We start from the raw sequence: 16,363 nt of genomic DNA on the forward strand, positions 1-16,363 counted from the left end.
AAAGTTTGGATTAAGAAAATAATAATTATTTAAAAATATTTACTAAAAACACCAAAAATTTATATTTTTACAAAACATATCACGAAATTATGTACTAACAATTTAAATTATATTTTTTTACTGGTTATCAATTTAAATGTTTTTCAAATATTTAATAATATGTATTATCTTTAAATAAATAAAATTTAAATTATGTAAATATTTTATAGATTATTTAAATATTTAAATAACTAAATATTTATTATAATTATATTTTAAATTGTTAAAATAATGAAATTATGTAATAAATTTAAAAAAATTCAAAGTAGAAAAATAATTATAAAATAATATTTAAATTAATAATAATTTAATGTATTGCAAAATTAATAATGAAATTATGTAATAAAAGTATAAATTATGATTTTATGGATAATTAAATTCAATAAATAATTAATATTTTAAAATTAAATATTTTTAAGTATTTAATTAACTAAATGTTTTAAATAACAAAATATTTAACATAACTAGATTTTAAATAGTTAAAATAAATAAATTATGCAATAAATTTAAAAAAAATCTAAAATATAGAAAAATAATTATAACATAATATTGAAATTAATAATAATTTAATATTTTCACATAATATCATAAATAATTAAATTCACTTATATCAAGTAATAATTCGAGAAAATAACTTTCAAAAAATAATATTTATTAATAATAATTTTAAACTCTTAATTTGTATTTATTATATAATTATATATACTAAAATTAATATTTATTGTCTTTTGTGATAAATGTATTTTCAAAGATTATGTTTAAATTTATTTTGTTTTGTTATTTAATAGAAAACTTTCAGTAATTATTGGAGATTAAATTACTATTATTAAAATTTTTAAATTTAATTTATTGTACTTATTGTATTTTTGTTATAAGTTATTGATTAATATTAAATAGAGATTAAACTATTATTTGAGATTATACTATTTATTGACTAAGTTAATATATTTTTAGTACTTTGTACTTTGTAATTTCTATAATTATTGTATATTTCACTATCAATATATTTTCAATAATTGTGTTTTTTTGCTAGAAATTTTCAATAATTATTGGAGATTAAACTATTGCTATTTATCGGAGATAAGACTATTAATTTAGCTGAAATTATGAATGTTCATGAGTTGGTTCAGTTTGGTCGTTGGCTATTTGGCCAACCAAATTGACCTGGTTAGGTTAGGAGTTGGTCAACCGAAACCGACTAACTTTTTGTGAAAATCGACCCACTCAAGTTGTATCGATTTGGGTCGATTTTTTGGTTTGGTTAGTCTATTCAAAAGATTTAAACTTAAAAATTTAATTTAATTTTAAAAATTATAGTGAAATTATTAAATAATAAATTTAAAAATTAGATTTACGATATGAAACATTGTAGACTAAGAAATATGGGAAATTTTCCACTGTTCTATATTAAAAATTATATTTAAAATATAAAATATTAATATATATCCATGGTTAGGTTGTTCGATTTTGGTCAGTTTACAAATGGCCAAAGTGAAACTAATCCAACTTGGTCAAATTGGGAAATTTTTTAACCAAAGCCAACCTAAAATACTAGAAAACCAACCAACTCGGGTCGAATTGATCGGGTTGGTCGGTTTCATCAATTTGAAAAATAAACCTAATTAAAATTAATTATTGTTATTTTTGTGTTATAAAACTTTTATTAAAAGTAGTATATAAAATATGAATAATTATTAATTATTTAAAAAGTTGAAAATATAAAACAAATGATACTCTTATGTGTTTTTATTAGGGTCATTTATTAGAACAAACTTTTAGGGATGGAAATTTTCCCCATCCCCGACGGGGACACTACTTCCCCGTTAGCAGGGCAGAGGCAGGGATGGGGATTAATAGGAATCCCCTGTTAAGGTCAGGATCGGGGTCGGGGATGGGGATTGAGGTCCCCGCCCCACCCCGACCTTGACCCCGATCATATATATATTAAATGTTATTTTATATTAAATATACTATTATATTATTTATATTATATATATCAAAACATATTTAAAATAATATTTATAATTTAAAATTTTTATTTCTTTTAAAAAAATACTATTATCTAAAATTGATGAGGGTGGATTTTGCCCTCCAATGACATTATGACACATGGCACCACATAACAACTAGGTAACACCCAAAACCACTCAGGCAACAACTTGCCAAGTTGATGGTGTCCAACCTGGCGGCTTGGCCTAGGTGCGGCCTGGCCCAGGCACCGACCTAGCGACCTGTGAGACGTGCTCGTCGACAAATTCGGCATGCATACCCCACGATCCTAGGAGGTTGGCCCTCGTTCCGGAAGATGGTCAACGTGCATGGCAGTTACCTCCAAGGATCTCGGACCAGTTAGACACGACCTCCCGGAGATCTCGGGGGCAGTACGTGAGCAAGGCCTATATAAAGACACCAACCCCAAGCAAGCAAGTTCTAGCTCTTAGACTTTGTGATTTTTAGCTCATAATCTACTATGAGAGTACTGACTTAAGCATCAGAGCGACCTCACCGGGTTAGCCACCCCGGGTCCTCTGACATTTGGTTCCTTGTAGGTCTCTAAAGAGTAATGAAGCTCATCAATTTAGCTCAGCACCTGGTCAGCTCGGCACCTAGTCAGACCGGCACCACACAGGCAGCTCGGCACCTGGTCAACCCATCACCTCACAGGTAGCTCGACACATGGTCAACCCGTTACCTCATAGGCAGCTCGACACTATAGTCAGCTCGCCACCTAGCCTGCCTAGCTCAACTCAACTCGGCAGCCAAAGTTCACTTCGGCCTGAGTCATCGACCACTTGGAAGTAGACCAAATGATGAGGTACTTAGCCCAAAAAATTGGCCATCAACCAAAAATCAATTCATCAATTGGCACCGTTTGTGGGAAACACTACAAAAAGCTAAGTTCTCATCCTCCGAAAGGCTAAGTCCTCTTCTTCCAGAAAGCTAAATTCTACTAAAAGCTCTCACTTTCTAGTTTCCATTTTTTATGAACTCAGAGACTATGCAGGAAGTTGATGGCCAACAGACTAAGCAGCTCTACCAACTTTATTTCAACTCGGATAAAAGCCTCATCAGTTCTCTTCGCAAGGTACCCTCTACAAAGATGAGCTCTTCGTGGCTTCCGCGGGAGTAGACGGCCAATAAACTGCATGGACGCCCCTGCCGGTCGAACCTTCCAAGGCTCCCGTGCGAGCTAGTGACCTACAGTCAGTAGTGCTGCCCCCCATAGGTCGAGTTCCTAGTAGCTTCTTGTAGGAGTGGGTAACCGATGTCACTAACGAGGCTGATGCAGCGCAGCCGTGGCCCAGGCGTGACCTGGCGGCCTGGCCCTGACCCTGATGCGACTTGGCCCTTGGCACAGGCACGTCCTGGCGGCCTGGCACGGGCGTCGACCTGGCGGCCTGGCACGAGCGTCGACCTGGCGGCCTGGCACGAGCGTCGACCTGGCGGTCTGGCACGAGCGTCGACCTGGTGGCCTGGCCTAGGCGCAAACTGACGATTTAATAAAAGACCTTGGCACTATAATAAGTCCAGTCGCCTCCTCGGCATGGGCATACAAGTCTCAATCGCCTCCTCGGCATGGGCAAACAAGTCCCAGTCGCCTCTTCGTCATGGGCAAAATCAAAGATCAAAGAGAGTGGACTACGAGTCACTCCTAGAGCCTAAGGGCTAAAATACCACATAAGACCCGATCACCTCTTCGGCATTGGCAAAATCAAAGATCAAGGAGAGTGGACTACGAGTCGCTCCCAAAGCCTAAGGGCTAAAATACCACATAAGACCCAATCGCCTCTTTGGCATGGGCAAGATCAAGGAGAGTGGACTACGAGTCGCTCCTAGAGCCTAAGGGCCAAAATACCGAACTAGCGAAGACCTCCTCACCATATAATACCTAGTCGCCTCTTCAGCATGGGAAAAATCAAGGAGCGAACTGCGAGTCGCTCCCAAAGCCTAAGGAATTGAATCGACGCTTACGAGCTCATCGAATTATTCATTCTGGGCCAAAAGGAGAAATCTACTCACTTCACCGAATTACTTTCAGCTCGGGAGTGGGGGGCAAATGATGAGGGCGGATTTGGCCCTCCAATGACATTGTGACACATGGCACCACAGAACAACTAGGTGACACCCGGAACCACTCGGGCAACAACTTGCCAAGTTGATGGTGTCCAACCTGGCGGCCTGGCCTAGGCGCCGACTTGGCGACCTACGAGACGTGCTCGCCGATAAATTCGGCATGCATACTCCACGATCCTGGGAGGTTGGCCCTCGTTCCAGAAGACGGTCAACGTGCACGGCAGTTACCTCCGAGGATCTCAGACCAGTTAAACACGACCTCTCGGAGATCTTGGGGGCGGTACGTGAGCAAGGCCTATATAAAGGCACCAACCCCAAGCAAAAAAGTAAGCAAGTTCTAGCTCTCAGACTTTGTGATTTTTAGCTCGCAGTCTACTATGAGAATACTAACTTAAGCATCGGAGCAACCTCACCGGGTTAGCCACCCCGGGTCCTCTGACATTTGGTTCCTTGCAGGTCTCTAAAGAGAAATGAAGCTCATCAATTCAGCTTGGCACCTCACAGGCACCTCGACACCTGGTCAGCTTGGCACCTCACAGGCAACTCGACACCTGGTTAGCTTGGCACCTCACAAGCAGCTCGACACCTGGTCAACCTAGCACCTCACAGGCAGCTCGACACCTAGTCAGCCCAACACCTCATAGGCAGCTTGACACCTGGTCAGCCTAACACCTCACAGGCAGCTCGGCACCTCACAGGCAACTCAGCACCTCATAGGCAGTTCGACACTATAGTCAGCTCGCCACCTAGCCTGCCCAGTTCGACTCAGCTCGACAGCCAAAGTTCACTTCGTCCTGAGTAATCAACCACTTGGAAACAGACCAAATGACGAGTTACTTAGCCCAAAAAATTGGCCATCAACCAAAAATCTATTCATATTTAAAACATTATTTTATAATTTAAAATTTTTATTTCTTTTAAATAAATTTATTTTAAAAAATACTATTATCTAAAATCATTTTGAGGTTTTGGGTACCTATGGGGAACCCATCCCCGTTGGGGATCAGGGATGGGGGTTATTTCAAAATCGGGGTCGGAGACAAGGAATATGATCCCCGCCCTGTTGCCATTCCTGCACACCTTATAGTTTTACATATTTACTTAAACCTACCTTATAGTTTTCATTTTACTAAAGCATCCCATATATTTTACAACTTATTTACTTAATCAACATTTCATTAAGGAGTGTTTGTTTTGCCATTAGGCTCATATTTTTTATTCCGAAAATACCCCTAGCACTTTTTTTGTATAAAAAACAAATTTGACCAAATATAGCCAATAGAGTGGTTGCCCATGTCTTATTAAGGGAAAATGATATTTTTATTTTCTTTTGATTAAATTTATTAAAATGAACATTAGGATAAACACTCATTTTCCACTATCATTTAATGGAAGAATAATTAAATCCATTGTAAATTATAAATTAGCGTTTTAGTAAAATATTAATTATATGGTAGATTTTAGTAAATTCATAAAATTATAAGTTATATTATTTAACTTTCTTTTAATAAATCCTGGCACCCATCCCCCGCTAGTTAATAATATAAATTTTCATGTAAATTTCTCCCTCCCTACTTTCCAATCCAATGGTTGCATTCACGTGGGCCCATTTATATTTATTCCCCGCCCTCCCTAATCAGTTTTAATAAACGCTCCTGCAGTTACGCGGGCTTGATCCCGCGCCTGAATAGTAGGAGGAACGGCGACTCGGCGTGTTACTATCTCGAACCGCTCGTAAGTCGTATCGTGGCGCCGATACGTCTCCAAAGAAGAGGAACACTTGAGGATCGGAGAACATTTTCAGCCAGGACGACTGGACGAGACGACCGAGAAGCAAAGAACGAGAAGTAGAATATGCAATCCATTCGCAGATTTCACGCAGTGGGGCATCTAAGCCCTAACGTTTGGATTGGTATTAGAAACTTGTCAACTGCCAATTCTGCTTCTTTGAAGAAGACAGTCGATTCTCTCCTCGATTCGCTTTCCCTTACACCTGGTATTACCAATTCTCACCTTAGTTCAAATTGTTTTATATCTTTTGTTGATCTCCTTCCAAAATTCTGTAATCTTGCATCCAGTTCAGTGGCCCTTCTGTTCGACTTCATGAATGTCTACATTCCATAAGAATGTGAAGGCTCTCTCGATCTCTTCACATTGACTCCAAAGCAAATATATGCAGGTTTTGGAGTTATTGATCAACTTCAGGTTCATTCTAATGATTACTTGCTTATCTGAATTTGGATGGCGGAAATGTCAACTGTGTAGGCGGGACACTGATACAGAACTGTGGGGATAGTGAAGTTGGGAGAATCGTGATTCAACTGGCAAAGGAGCGTAAACTTCAGACTGTAAGCATAATAGAGGACAAGCCTGAAAATTCCCAAACCATTGGAGAGCTTAAGGCCCTTGGTGGGGATATAATTGTACCAGAAAGCTACACCAAGACCTGGTACTATTTTCACTCATATATCTCCTCCACCCAATGGAAATTTTCTGTTACTGTTTTAGGTATATTGTTTATTATTCTTATAAAAGAATATGCTATCTGGACCTTCGCATTGATGGGCCTACCTTGTATATACATAGATGAAATATTGACATGGTTAAATGATTTTAGGCATCTTATACGTGGATTTTTATTGCTTTCGAAACAAAACAGAAACTAGGAGTATTGAATTGGATTGGTTCTTTCGGACGGGAGTTAATTTTTTTTTTTTTTTAATTCTTGGCACATAGAGTTGTAGATTTGCTTAGAAAAATTGCATAGGTAGATATAGTCTCCTGATTAATAGTGGTGAGTTATAAAATTAGTATATTGTCATCCTCCTTAATTTGCATGTTCCTGTCACCTTTTTTTTTTTCCCGAGAAAAGGTAACGATTATATTCCAAAAAAAAGAGGAGAGAAATACAAGAAAAGAGGGCCTTGACACAAAAAAGGACAAAATCCCAGTCAAGATATATTTAAGCTATTTGCACCATGCAAAAAGTTTCTCTCCAGAAGGGCTCATACTTTAAAATGAAAGCAGTAGAGGGTCTTGGGTCTAAAGAGGAAGTGGGATGAAGAGCCAAAGGGGAGGAATTTAGGATTTCAGTAACATTTCTATCAAGATCACCGTAGCTGATTCCAGAGAAGCAAGCTCTTATCAGTCAGCATCCATGAATTCACCATAGTTCTTGAAGTTCTCCTTCATGTGTTTTGAAAAAAAAAGTTTAAATTAGACTTCGTAGTAGAACAGAGATTTTCTAACATACTGAGAAGGCAAAGACAACCAAAGTCCATCACTTATCTCATTACAATAGAAACCCATACTGGTCACCTATCTATTGCTCCCTAATAACTGAACTCATAGTCTACCACTTTAAAATGGGGAGAAGAAAAAGGACAAACAAGAAATGCGAAATGCTGCTAAGTTGCTTGTAGGAGGAAAAAAGAGTTGATAGCCTACTACTTTGCAGGTTGATCTTTTGAAAAATGAAGTATAAACATAAGGAGGAAAACATATATTAACAATTAACAATCATAATCAACACTGCCATGGCTGTTATCTTTCAGTTTGTAACCTAAAAGGTGATGGCCTATGCCATTGAGAAATAGCATTGTCAAACTCTAAGAACTCAACTATGTGTTGCAATAAGGGACTGTGAAAATATACTCTCATGAGTCATGTCAAGATAATTGACAATGGCAGTCAAGATGGATGGCAGGCGGGAATCGGGGTTTGCTCCTCACAGCACATCCCACTGAATAACAGCATACAAATACAGAAAATGTTCCTGATGTACGGCTGGAATGTGCTGTGAGGAGTGCTCTATGAGGAGCAGATCCGGACTCAACAGGTGCAGGATTGATGTCAGAAAGCAACCATTATATGATTGTTGGCATATTATACTTAAAACTAAAGTCCATAAAATCTTATTTTGCTTAACTAAAGACATGCATTTCAAAGGTGTTATGTCTGCTCAAAATTGGGGAATCTGCAGGTTATTTTTCTTTTTAAGATAATCCCCTTTTCCAAATTAGCCTTTCACACCAGTTAATTGATGTGGAAGCTAACCAACTACATAAGCTACTTCTTCATTATTGAATGGGAAGTGTATTGGCCTAGTTGCTGTTACTGTTCTTGCATTTGATGGAAAAGTTGCCATGAATTTCTAAACGATTGTGAGGTTGAGCCATGGCTCTTAAAGTTATTCCCGCATGATTTTGGGATTATGGTTGTTGATCTCTTAATCAGTTAATCTCATGCACTCCTGCATACTCCACATGCTCCTGAGCAATGCAATAATCTAACTAAATTTTCAACAGATGGTTTTATTTCCCCTAAAGTGTTAACACATTGAAGTCTTTTGGAATTTTCATAAAAGCTGAAGGTTTTTGTTTCTTTTTCATGTCTTTGCTAGTTGTGAGATACCCTTAATCACTGTATTTGGTTATGAAGGAGGGAAACCCACTTTCTAGTCTATTGTGTTGACCACACAGCTTTGCTAAATGAGTCTTCATTCTCATGCATTGACAACTTTTGGCTTTAGTATTATTGTTTCTCATACAGTTATGGATTTGGTCCTTGTTAATACATGTTAGGGCTACTATTGAAAAGTCCGTTATTGCTTCCATTCTCCATGAATTGTTTTCAAACTCAGACTCTTGGATACTTAATTGTTGCATGTGGAATCTTCCCATGCAATACGGCATCTTCTTGAATTTGTGATCCCAGACCTGGGTTCAAATTCCATCCTCAGGATTGCAAGTGGTGACTGTTGAGTGTTAAGTACTAATTCTTACCAGTCTAAGAGAGAGAAAAATCTTCTCAAGTTTGATCACAATGGGATTTTTAACTTCTAAGCAATTTTTAAGCTTTAGGTGGCTGTGGTCGATCAATCTTGGGTGTTGGGTTACAAATTTTCCAAGCTACATTGGCGACTTCACCGGGGCCATTGTTTAGTGAGATGGTAATTCTTAAGCTGACAAGCCTGAGAAGTAGGTTCCGAGCTTCTCGCATGAGGGTAGTCTACTTCTGAAAAAATGCCAGTTAGGATCTAATCCAGTCCACCCTCCCAAAACTGTGTGCAAAAGTCAATGAAAGAATTGCACAAGTTCTGTTCATTAGCCCCCTCCCCCCCCCCCAAAAAAAAAAAAAAAAAAAAAGAAAGTAAAATAAAATAAAATAAATAAAGAACCCAAAAAAGGACAAAGTGTTCTTTCTCAGACATTTTGGCTTCTGCTACAGGTACATGAAACGCTTGGCACATGAGCTAAGTCCAGCTGCAGGTTTAAATTTCAGTGACGGGCACCAAGCAACTGCAGTGTGTAAGGCAGTGACTAAGGGGGGGACATTTGTAACTTATGGGAAGAAGTTACCCAAGTACGTTCAATATGATGGAGCCGCTCGTAAACCAGTTGAGTGGAGTGCATTCCTCAAGGAAAAGAAGCTAAAGGTATTGAACCTGTAGGATATAGACAAGTTTGGATCTTTTGTAATTCCTAATTCATCATGGGTTTGCCCGCATGACAATTGTCCCTTTTCCCCCATTTTTAGTTTTTTTTTTTTTCTTTACTTTTATTCCTGTTGTTACTATTGCTCTTGTATGGAGTTCATAAAAGATGCGGGCACTTGCTAATTGTTGAATTCAGTTCAGTGCTTTCTACCTGAAAAAAAGTTCATTGCTTGTGTGCGTCACTTTGATTACCATGAGAAGCTATATCCTTACTGTCATCTAATTAAGTTATGTTTGGTTTGTTCTTTACCTTTTCCTTCAAACCAAACACAAGTGTTGCTATGACATCCTTTCTTATGCAACTACAGGTAAAAGAATCGTTCACGATAGGCTGGGTTCCGTTTGTAGGATTATTTTGTCAATCCGGCCCGATTCTTTTCCTCCCAAGCTCCTTTCCATCCGCTGCCCCCCCACTGAAACGTTCTTGTAACCATCATAATGTACAGAAAATACTACCCACCGAGTTACGTTCACGGTTTTATTCTTTTGGGCTGAACGAGTTATGGTTACTAGAGGGAAGGGAAGGGAAAGCCAGGGAAACCTTAACAAATCTTGTACATGTTTCCCTACTTTTTCCTTTAAACTAAACACAGGTGCAAATTATTAATGATCTATTGAATGGTTACAGCTCTGTTTCACATCGACACCCCACTGGCGTGCCCTGCAGCATATCCCAACTGTATTTTGTCAATATCTCACAATAACAAATATGGGAGATGTTCCCCATACACGCTAAGATGTGCACGTGAGACGCCTGTGGGGAGCTGATGTGATCTCTGATCTCGTAGTTCAATACCCACCTCTTGCATATCACAGTGGTCAGTGGGCTGTTTGTTCGACGTGTGAAAGCCCATTAGTCCATGCATATAGATGTGGACCATGTGGTGTAGCCCCTTAAGGGAAAGGGGATGGGCTACCCCTGTTGTGTAGCCCCATGACCATCCATCCATTTAATAAGACTGATGTTGGCGACAAATAAGCCTGACCGATTAGGTGCCGTAGGCTATTTTCGTACATCATTCATCCTCTTTGAATCACCAAAGCACCACACTAGTGCGGGAGGAAAGTGGGAATAAAATCTCGAGTGAAGTTTGTTCGGGAAGGAGTGATATGTGGACCTGGACTGATAGCCCAGGGTTAATATTACCAAGTTAAACCAATGGTTGCATCCAAGTATCCAACCCAAGCCAAAAAAAATCTCAGCTCAAGCCCAATACATTACGAGAATCACATTCACCACAGGTGTTTAATTGGAAGAAAGTTAGACACAACAATAGAAAAATCATAGAATTTATAAATTAATTTTCCAAATATATTTATCCCCACCCTCCTTATAAACAATATTTCCTCCGCGAATAAAGAATCTTTTTCCCTTACACTGACCTTAACCGTACGATCCCATTATGAATTCTGAGGTGGACTGGATTCAAATTACCCCTAAAACCATTTATCAGATTCAATGGGTGGAATCACAAATGAACCAAATTCTCTTTCAAATTCCCCCTTCCTACTTCATCCAACCGAAATGGTTTTGTATGGATCCCCTCCTTGCCCTTGGTTGTCGTTTGATGCATTATCAATGATGCAACAATAATTTCCAGGAAATTTCTCTCCAACCCTTAATGGGCTTTCATGGGCCCATTTGTTTTGGTCTTTAGATCGCCTAATCAATCATTAGCTTTGCAGCTGCACTGCTCCAGCAGCGTTATTATAACACCATTGTTGTAATAATAGCACATCAGGATGGAGAAAGCTGTAATTTGACTCACTCCGAAAAGTCTATTTAAACAAGACGACTATGGGGCCTTTCGTGGCATGGAAGATGGAGAAGATTTCCCTGACACTCTTCTTTGCTAGTTTCTTGCGTTTTCTCGTTTTCTGTAATGGAATTGAATCACCCCAATTTACAGCTGTTCATTCTGAATCCGATTTTGAGATAAGATTGTACAGGGAGTCTTCGTGGATTTCAGCTCCTGTTCGAGGAATTTCTTTCGAGAAGGCGACCAGAGAAGGCTTTCACAGGTTATTCTGAGTGCTATTTGAGTAATTTCGCTATTTTGTTTAGATAAAAGTCATTGTTGTTTCCTCAAATTGGTTTACTGTTATGTGATAATCGCAGCTGTGTCTATTCTGTTGGAAAATTCATGGTTATTATTCTTATTTTTAAATTTATTATGTCGTGTTCACTAAATTCAAGTTAAAATTGATCATTATTACTGGATTGAGTAGGTTATGTGGGGGCTCAGTTACTAATTTTATGCAATTTTCCTTACTGAGATAGTACGGGATCATTTCCACGTTCTTGAGGTGCTCCCTTGAAAAATATCTTTTCTTTTATTCAGTTTTGCACGATTAATCTCTTATCTGAAAATTGGTGGATAGGCTTTCTGGATCACTTTGTGCTCCAATATAGGCGCCTTTCCTTTTAGTTATGGCTTTCAAGTTTTTAATTCTTGCTTCTTTATTTTAATAAAAGGTTTCAACTGGTTAGCAATAAAAATGAGAAAGGTTTCTTCAAAACTTGAAATCAGATTGTGAAGGTGGATATTCTTGATGTGGATACAGAGGCACAAGAAGATTTAAAATTAGATTCTGTTACAATTAATTTTGGTTTTAGGAAGGCATGTAATGGGTTGAGTATAAGGGCCATTGCTTGGTGTAACAGTAAAATCTCAAGTTGGCAAGTGAGAGAACAGAGGTTCGACTCCGAGAGCAACCACTTTTTTGCATTAAAAGAAAGCCAATTGTTAGGTGCATATCCAGTCCACCCTCCCAAGACCTTAGATAGATGGAACCAACATTTAGTAATGTCTTTTTTTTTTTTTTTAAACAATGGGTTTGCCTTTTTGTTACTAATGCAATACCTTACTTTCTCTAAAAAAAAAAGAAAAAAGCTATTAGATGGAATTTTTTTTTTCCTTTAAAAACCAATCTGTTCAAGCAACTTTGGGAATTGTTCATTATCAATAAAATGTAGATAGTCATCCATCATCAACAAAAACAAAAAAAGAGAGAGTTGGGTTCAAGGATCTCTTTCTAGATTTCCAGTGATGATTTCTCTAAAGCTTATATGCTTCATATTTTAGGGGCCATATCATGATATAATGGTGATCTCTTGGTCTGGCAAGCATGAGAATGAGGTTTGAGTCTAAGAGTGGCCATTTTTTTTGTGGGAAAAATTCCAAATGTTAGTTCCTATCAAGTCCACCCTCCCAAGACCCTAGATAAATGGGACCAACATTAGGTAATGGCCCTTTTTCAATGCTTTATGTTTTAGGATTCATGCGCTGGAGATTAAGTTGTCTTTCTGCAATGCATGTGGAGGATTGAATTCTATCACTTGTCAAATGTTGAAAGAAATGGATTATCCAATGTTGTGGAGATGAATGGGACTCCCTCTGCCTTTTGGTTCACATTTTCGAAGGTGGCCGTTCAGTAGCCATGATTTTCTTACTTCAACTTTTGTTTATTCTAGTAAAGGTGATGTTTTATATGATTATAGATGAGTATCTTTTGTAGGGGAGCATTTGGGAATTATCTGGTCAAACAAGAGGTGTTCTTTGAACTTGGATAGACCAAACTTAAATTTCTAACAACTAATTTTCATGGGACGATGATGTAAGTTGAAAATAATATATTGAATTGAATCTGAATGCTGAGGCCAATATTGTGGTATGAGGAAAACATAATGGAGACGAAAAAATGTAAACTACAAACCGAAAGAGAATGGGTGCTGAATTTTGAACTGACAGTGTATGGCTTTTGTTGAGATCCTGTATGGTGTCTGCTGGTGAATATATTGCTGCATAGGCTTAAACATCAGATATGCTGTTGATGTGAAATAGGGTATCCATATAGTTTTGAGAGTTGAATTACTTATTTCTTGAGGGAGATTATCTTGGTACAATTAATTTTGGTTATGGATTTAGTGGTCATAGTGGCTCTTGCTCAATCTGGTCTTTTGTGGAGGGCCCTTGGTGATCATTAGAAAGATTATGAAATTGAGCATAGTTTAGTGGTTTTTTGAGCTGAGATCCCAAACCTCAATATGCTAGTATACATAGTTAGCCAATGTGCACAAGCTTGAGGAGTTTTTTGTACTACTATGTGTAAAGTACACCACCAAGTTTCATAATAATAATTACAGTTAGGTTGTATTTGTCATGCTTTTGGAGGGTTAATCTATGGTTTCCCTTTCCTTGCAACTCCATTTATAATATCATCTGTGCTGTGCATGTTTGGTAAATACTTTATTAAATTTGTTTGTTCTTTCTGATTTTCTTCTAAATTACTAGTTCTTGCAATTGTCATTATATTGTTATTCTCACCTCATCATTGGTTGTGCTCATGCATTGTTTTATTCAGGCCATGGTGCTAACTTTAATTCTTCTCAACTTATCTCAACAAGCATCAAACAAGAGCCAAATGGGTCTCAGTATTTTGTGAGGCTCTATGTGTCTGCGAGATATCAGGGGGTGCCTCCACTACCCCGCCCAGAGCTGAATTTACAGCTTGGAAAATGGGAATTTCATTGTGTAGCAGTTAGGTATTTTTCAAGGTTTGCTAGGGACAATTCTATTATTGCAGAAGTAGAAGCTCTTGCCACCAGCTTAGGTAGATCCCTCACAGGGAGAGTTTTAGGAGATAAGCATGCATTCACAATTGCCCAGTACAGTGCTTCCTTTCATGTTGCTGGGCGCTTAAATGAAGTATGGATGGACCTTTCACCATTTGCAACAAAGGGATGCCCCTCCCCTCAGGGAATGTATTGATATGGTTGTTGAGTAGTGCGAGTTGATTTCTAGCAACAAGTTGGACGTTCTGGGTGGGAATGAACCAGATAATATGCCTTCTATGTAGATATGTCCCTTGTAAATTTAAAACGTTCCAAATGATGGAGAACATCTTGGTGCTCTGATATCAACTATGGAATATTGTCATGCATCAATAAACAGTTGTCTTCTGGTTCTGTTTTACCGGTTTGGATCTCAACATGCAAAGTGAATACCAGGGAATAGATGAATGCTCTCTCATATAATGCCAGTCAATTCCCACTATAGAAATGCTTTTTTGAAGGTGAGTTAATTGTGTTGTGGAAGACTGGGAATGCTATGCATTGAACACTTGTATATTTGATGGTTACGATCAAGAAAGAGCTGCAGCCCTGGTTATTGTCCTTACTAGGAAGTGACAGATTAATTCTGGCTGAAAGACAAATTTTCCTCTCTACCCTGTCGCTTCTTAAGATATGAGTAATCTATCTGTGGGTGTTGAAACAAGGAATCAGCAATCTAAAATTTAGAAGTTGCATATAGGAAACATAATCATATAAAAACATTTGGGAGATCAGCTAATGCATTTTCTGATGTCTTGGCAAAACAAGGGGCAAACAGGGAAACATTGTTGTGGGCACAACTGTAATTTGTGTTTTTTAACAGTCATGCACTTTTTGATGTAGTTTTTGTGTTTTCTGTATGGAGCAGCAGCACCTTGCGCCTCTCTAAGGGGATTTTCATGTAATCAATCTTTGAAATTCTTTACTTATCAAAAAAAAGGAAAAAACATTTGTGTACTAGGCTATACAAGGTAGTTGACCATCCACTGTGGAATAGTAAGGGTATTTACATTGACAAAGGAGAATAACTAAAGATAAAATAGAATTGCTTTCTTTTTATAAGAAACAATAGAATATTAGGGTGATGTCATTGAAACTAGTGGCAATAGTTGATATAACTATACAATTTATTTAGATGCATGACTAGTTTACTTTGCAAACATAGATGTGCATTGTCATTTGGATATTGTGTTTAGATGCAGAATACATTTTTCCAATTCAATATTGAATTTCTCTAATCCTTCTTGAAGTCTAACTTTTAGACCTCTATCCAGTATAACTGAAGTTCCTATAATAAAAAAAATCTCCATAAACAACTTATGCGACTAACAATTTTGAATGCCATATCTTATGCACTTTGGTCTCTTTAATCTGTTTGAACTTTGAATAAATTTTAACATTTTAGTACTGGAACTGAAAACTGTTCTTCCATTAGGACCATTTATTTAGTTAGACATTTGTTGATGAAATGGCTTCATACACCCGAATGTTTATCTGGTTTAGTCTTCCTTGTTTTTTTTTTTCACATTGCACAGATTATTCCAGTACATCCAAGGTGCAAATTTGAACTCTTCTAGGATCAGAATGACAACTCCTGTTTTGACAAGCATTGTCCCAGAGGCTGGGCCCCTACATTCATCAGCTTACTTTGTGCGATTCTACTTGCCAGTGGAGTTCCAATCTACCCCACCTGCTCCCCTCCCTGAACTGAACCTGCAGTCTGATGCATGGGGAGACCACTGTATTGCAGCCAGAAAGTTCTCAGGGTTTGCTAGGGATAGTAACATCGTTGAAGAGGCAGAGAAACTTGCTGTCAGCTTGAGCAGATCTGCATGGGCAAATTCAACCAAGTCTGAAAGCAAGGAAGCTTACTCAGTTGCACAGTATAGTTCTCCTTTTCGGCTTATAGGGCGTGTAAACGAGGTTTGGGTGGATCTTGATGGATCTGAAATGGACAAATGTGGATTCAGTGGTGTATCTACATACTAAATGCTTGCTAGTTTCATGAGTCACATAATGCACTCCGGTTGTGCATGGACTAAATAGAACATGTATAATTCAGTCTGGCTGTATGTGCATAAAAGAATCCAAGGAGAAATTGTGGTTAGTAGAAAAATTAATTCCCTTCTTTCATTGTA

At 37.9% G+C, this 16,363-nt stretch overlaps 2 protein-coding genes across 2 annotated transcripts; both read left to right on the plus strand.

Annotated features, from left to right (window-relative positions):
- Nucleotides 1-5,751: 5,751 nt before the first annotated feature.
- LOC148853823 (uncharacterized) lies at nucleotides 5,752-9,840 on the plus strand. Its single transcript, XM_088985562.1, has 3 exons — nucleotides 5,752-6,109; nucleotides 6,379-6,562; nucleotides 9,343-9,840. Exons 1-3 carry the CDS (start codon nucleotides 5,968-5,970, stop codon nucleotides 9,563-9,565), a joined length of 549 nt encoding a protein of 182 aa, XP_088841688.1. The 5' UTR covers nucleotides 5,752-5,967; the 3' UTR covers nucleotides 9,566-9,840.
- A 1,348-nt stretch (nucleotides 9,841-11,188) lies between these two features.
- On the plus strand, nucleotides 11,189-16,358 carry LOC148853824 (uncharacterized). Its single transcript, XM_088985563.1, has 2 exons — nucleotides 11,189-11,632; nucleotides 15,761-16,358. Exons 1-2 carry the CDS (start codon nucleotides 11,409-11,411, stop codon nucleotides 16,212-16,214), a joined length of 678 nt encoding a protein of 225 aa, XP_088841689.1. The 5' UTR covers nucleotides 11,189-11,408; the 3' UTR covers nucleotides 16,215-16,358.
- Nucleotides 16,359-16,363: the final 5 nt, after the last annotated feature.

The sequence above is a fragment of the Nelumbo lutea genome, chromosome 4 (genome assembly GCF_056320005.1).
Source record: "Nelumbo lutea isolate HS-2025 chromosome 4, American lotus-T2T, whole genome shotgun sequence".
NCBI classification, from domain to species: domain Eukaryota; kingdom Viridiplantae; phylum Streptophyta; class Magnoliopsida; order Proteales; family Nelumbonaceae; genus Nelumbo; species Nelumbo lutea.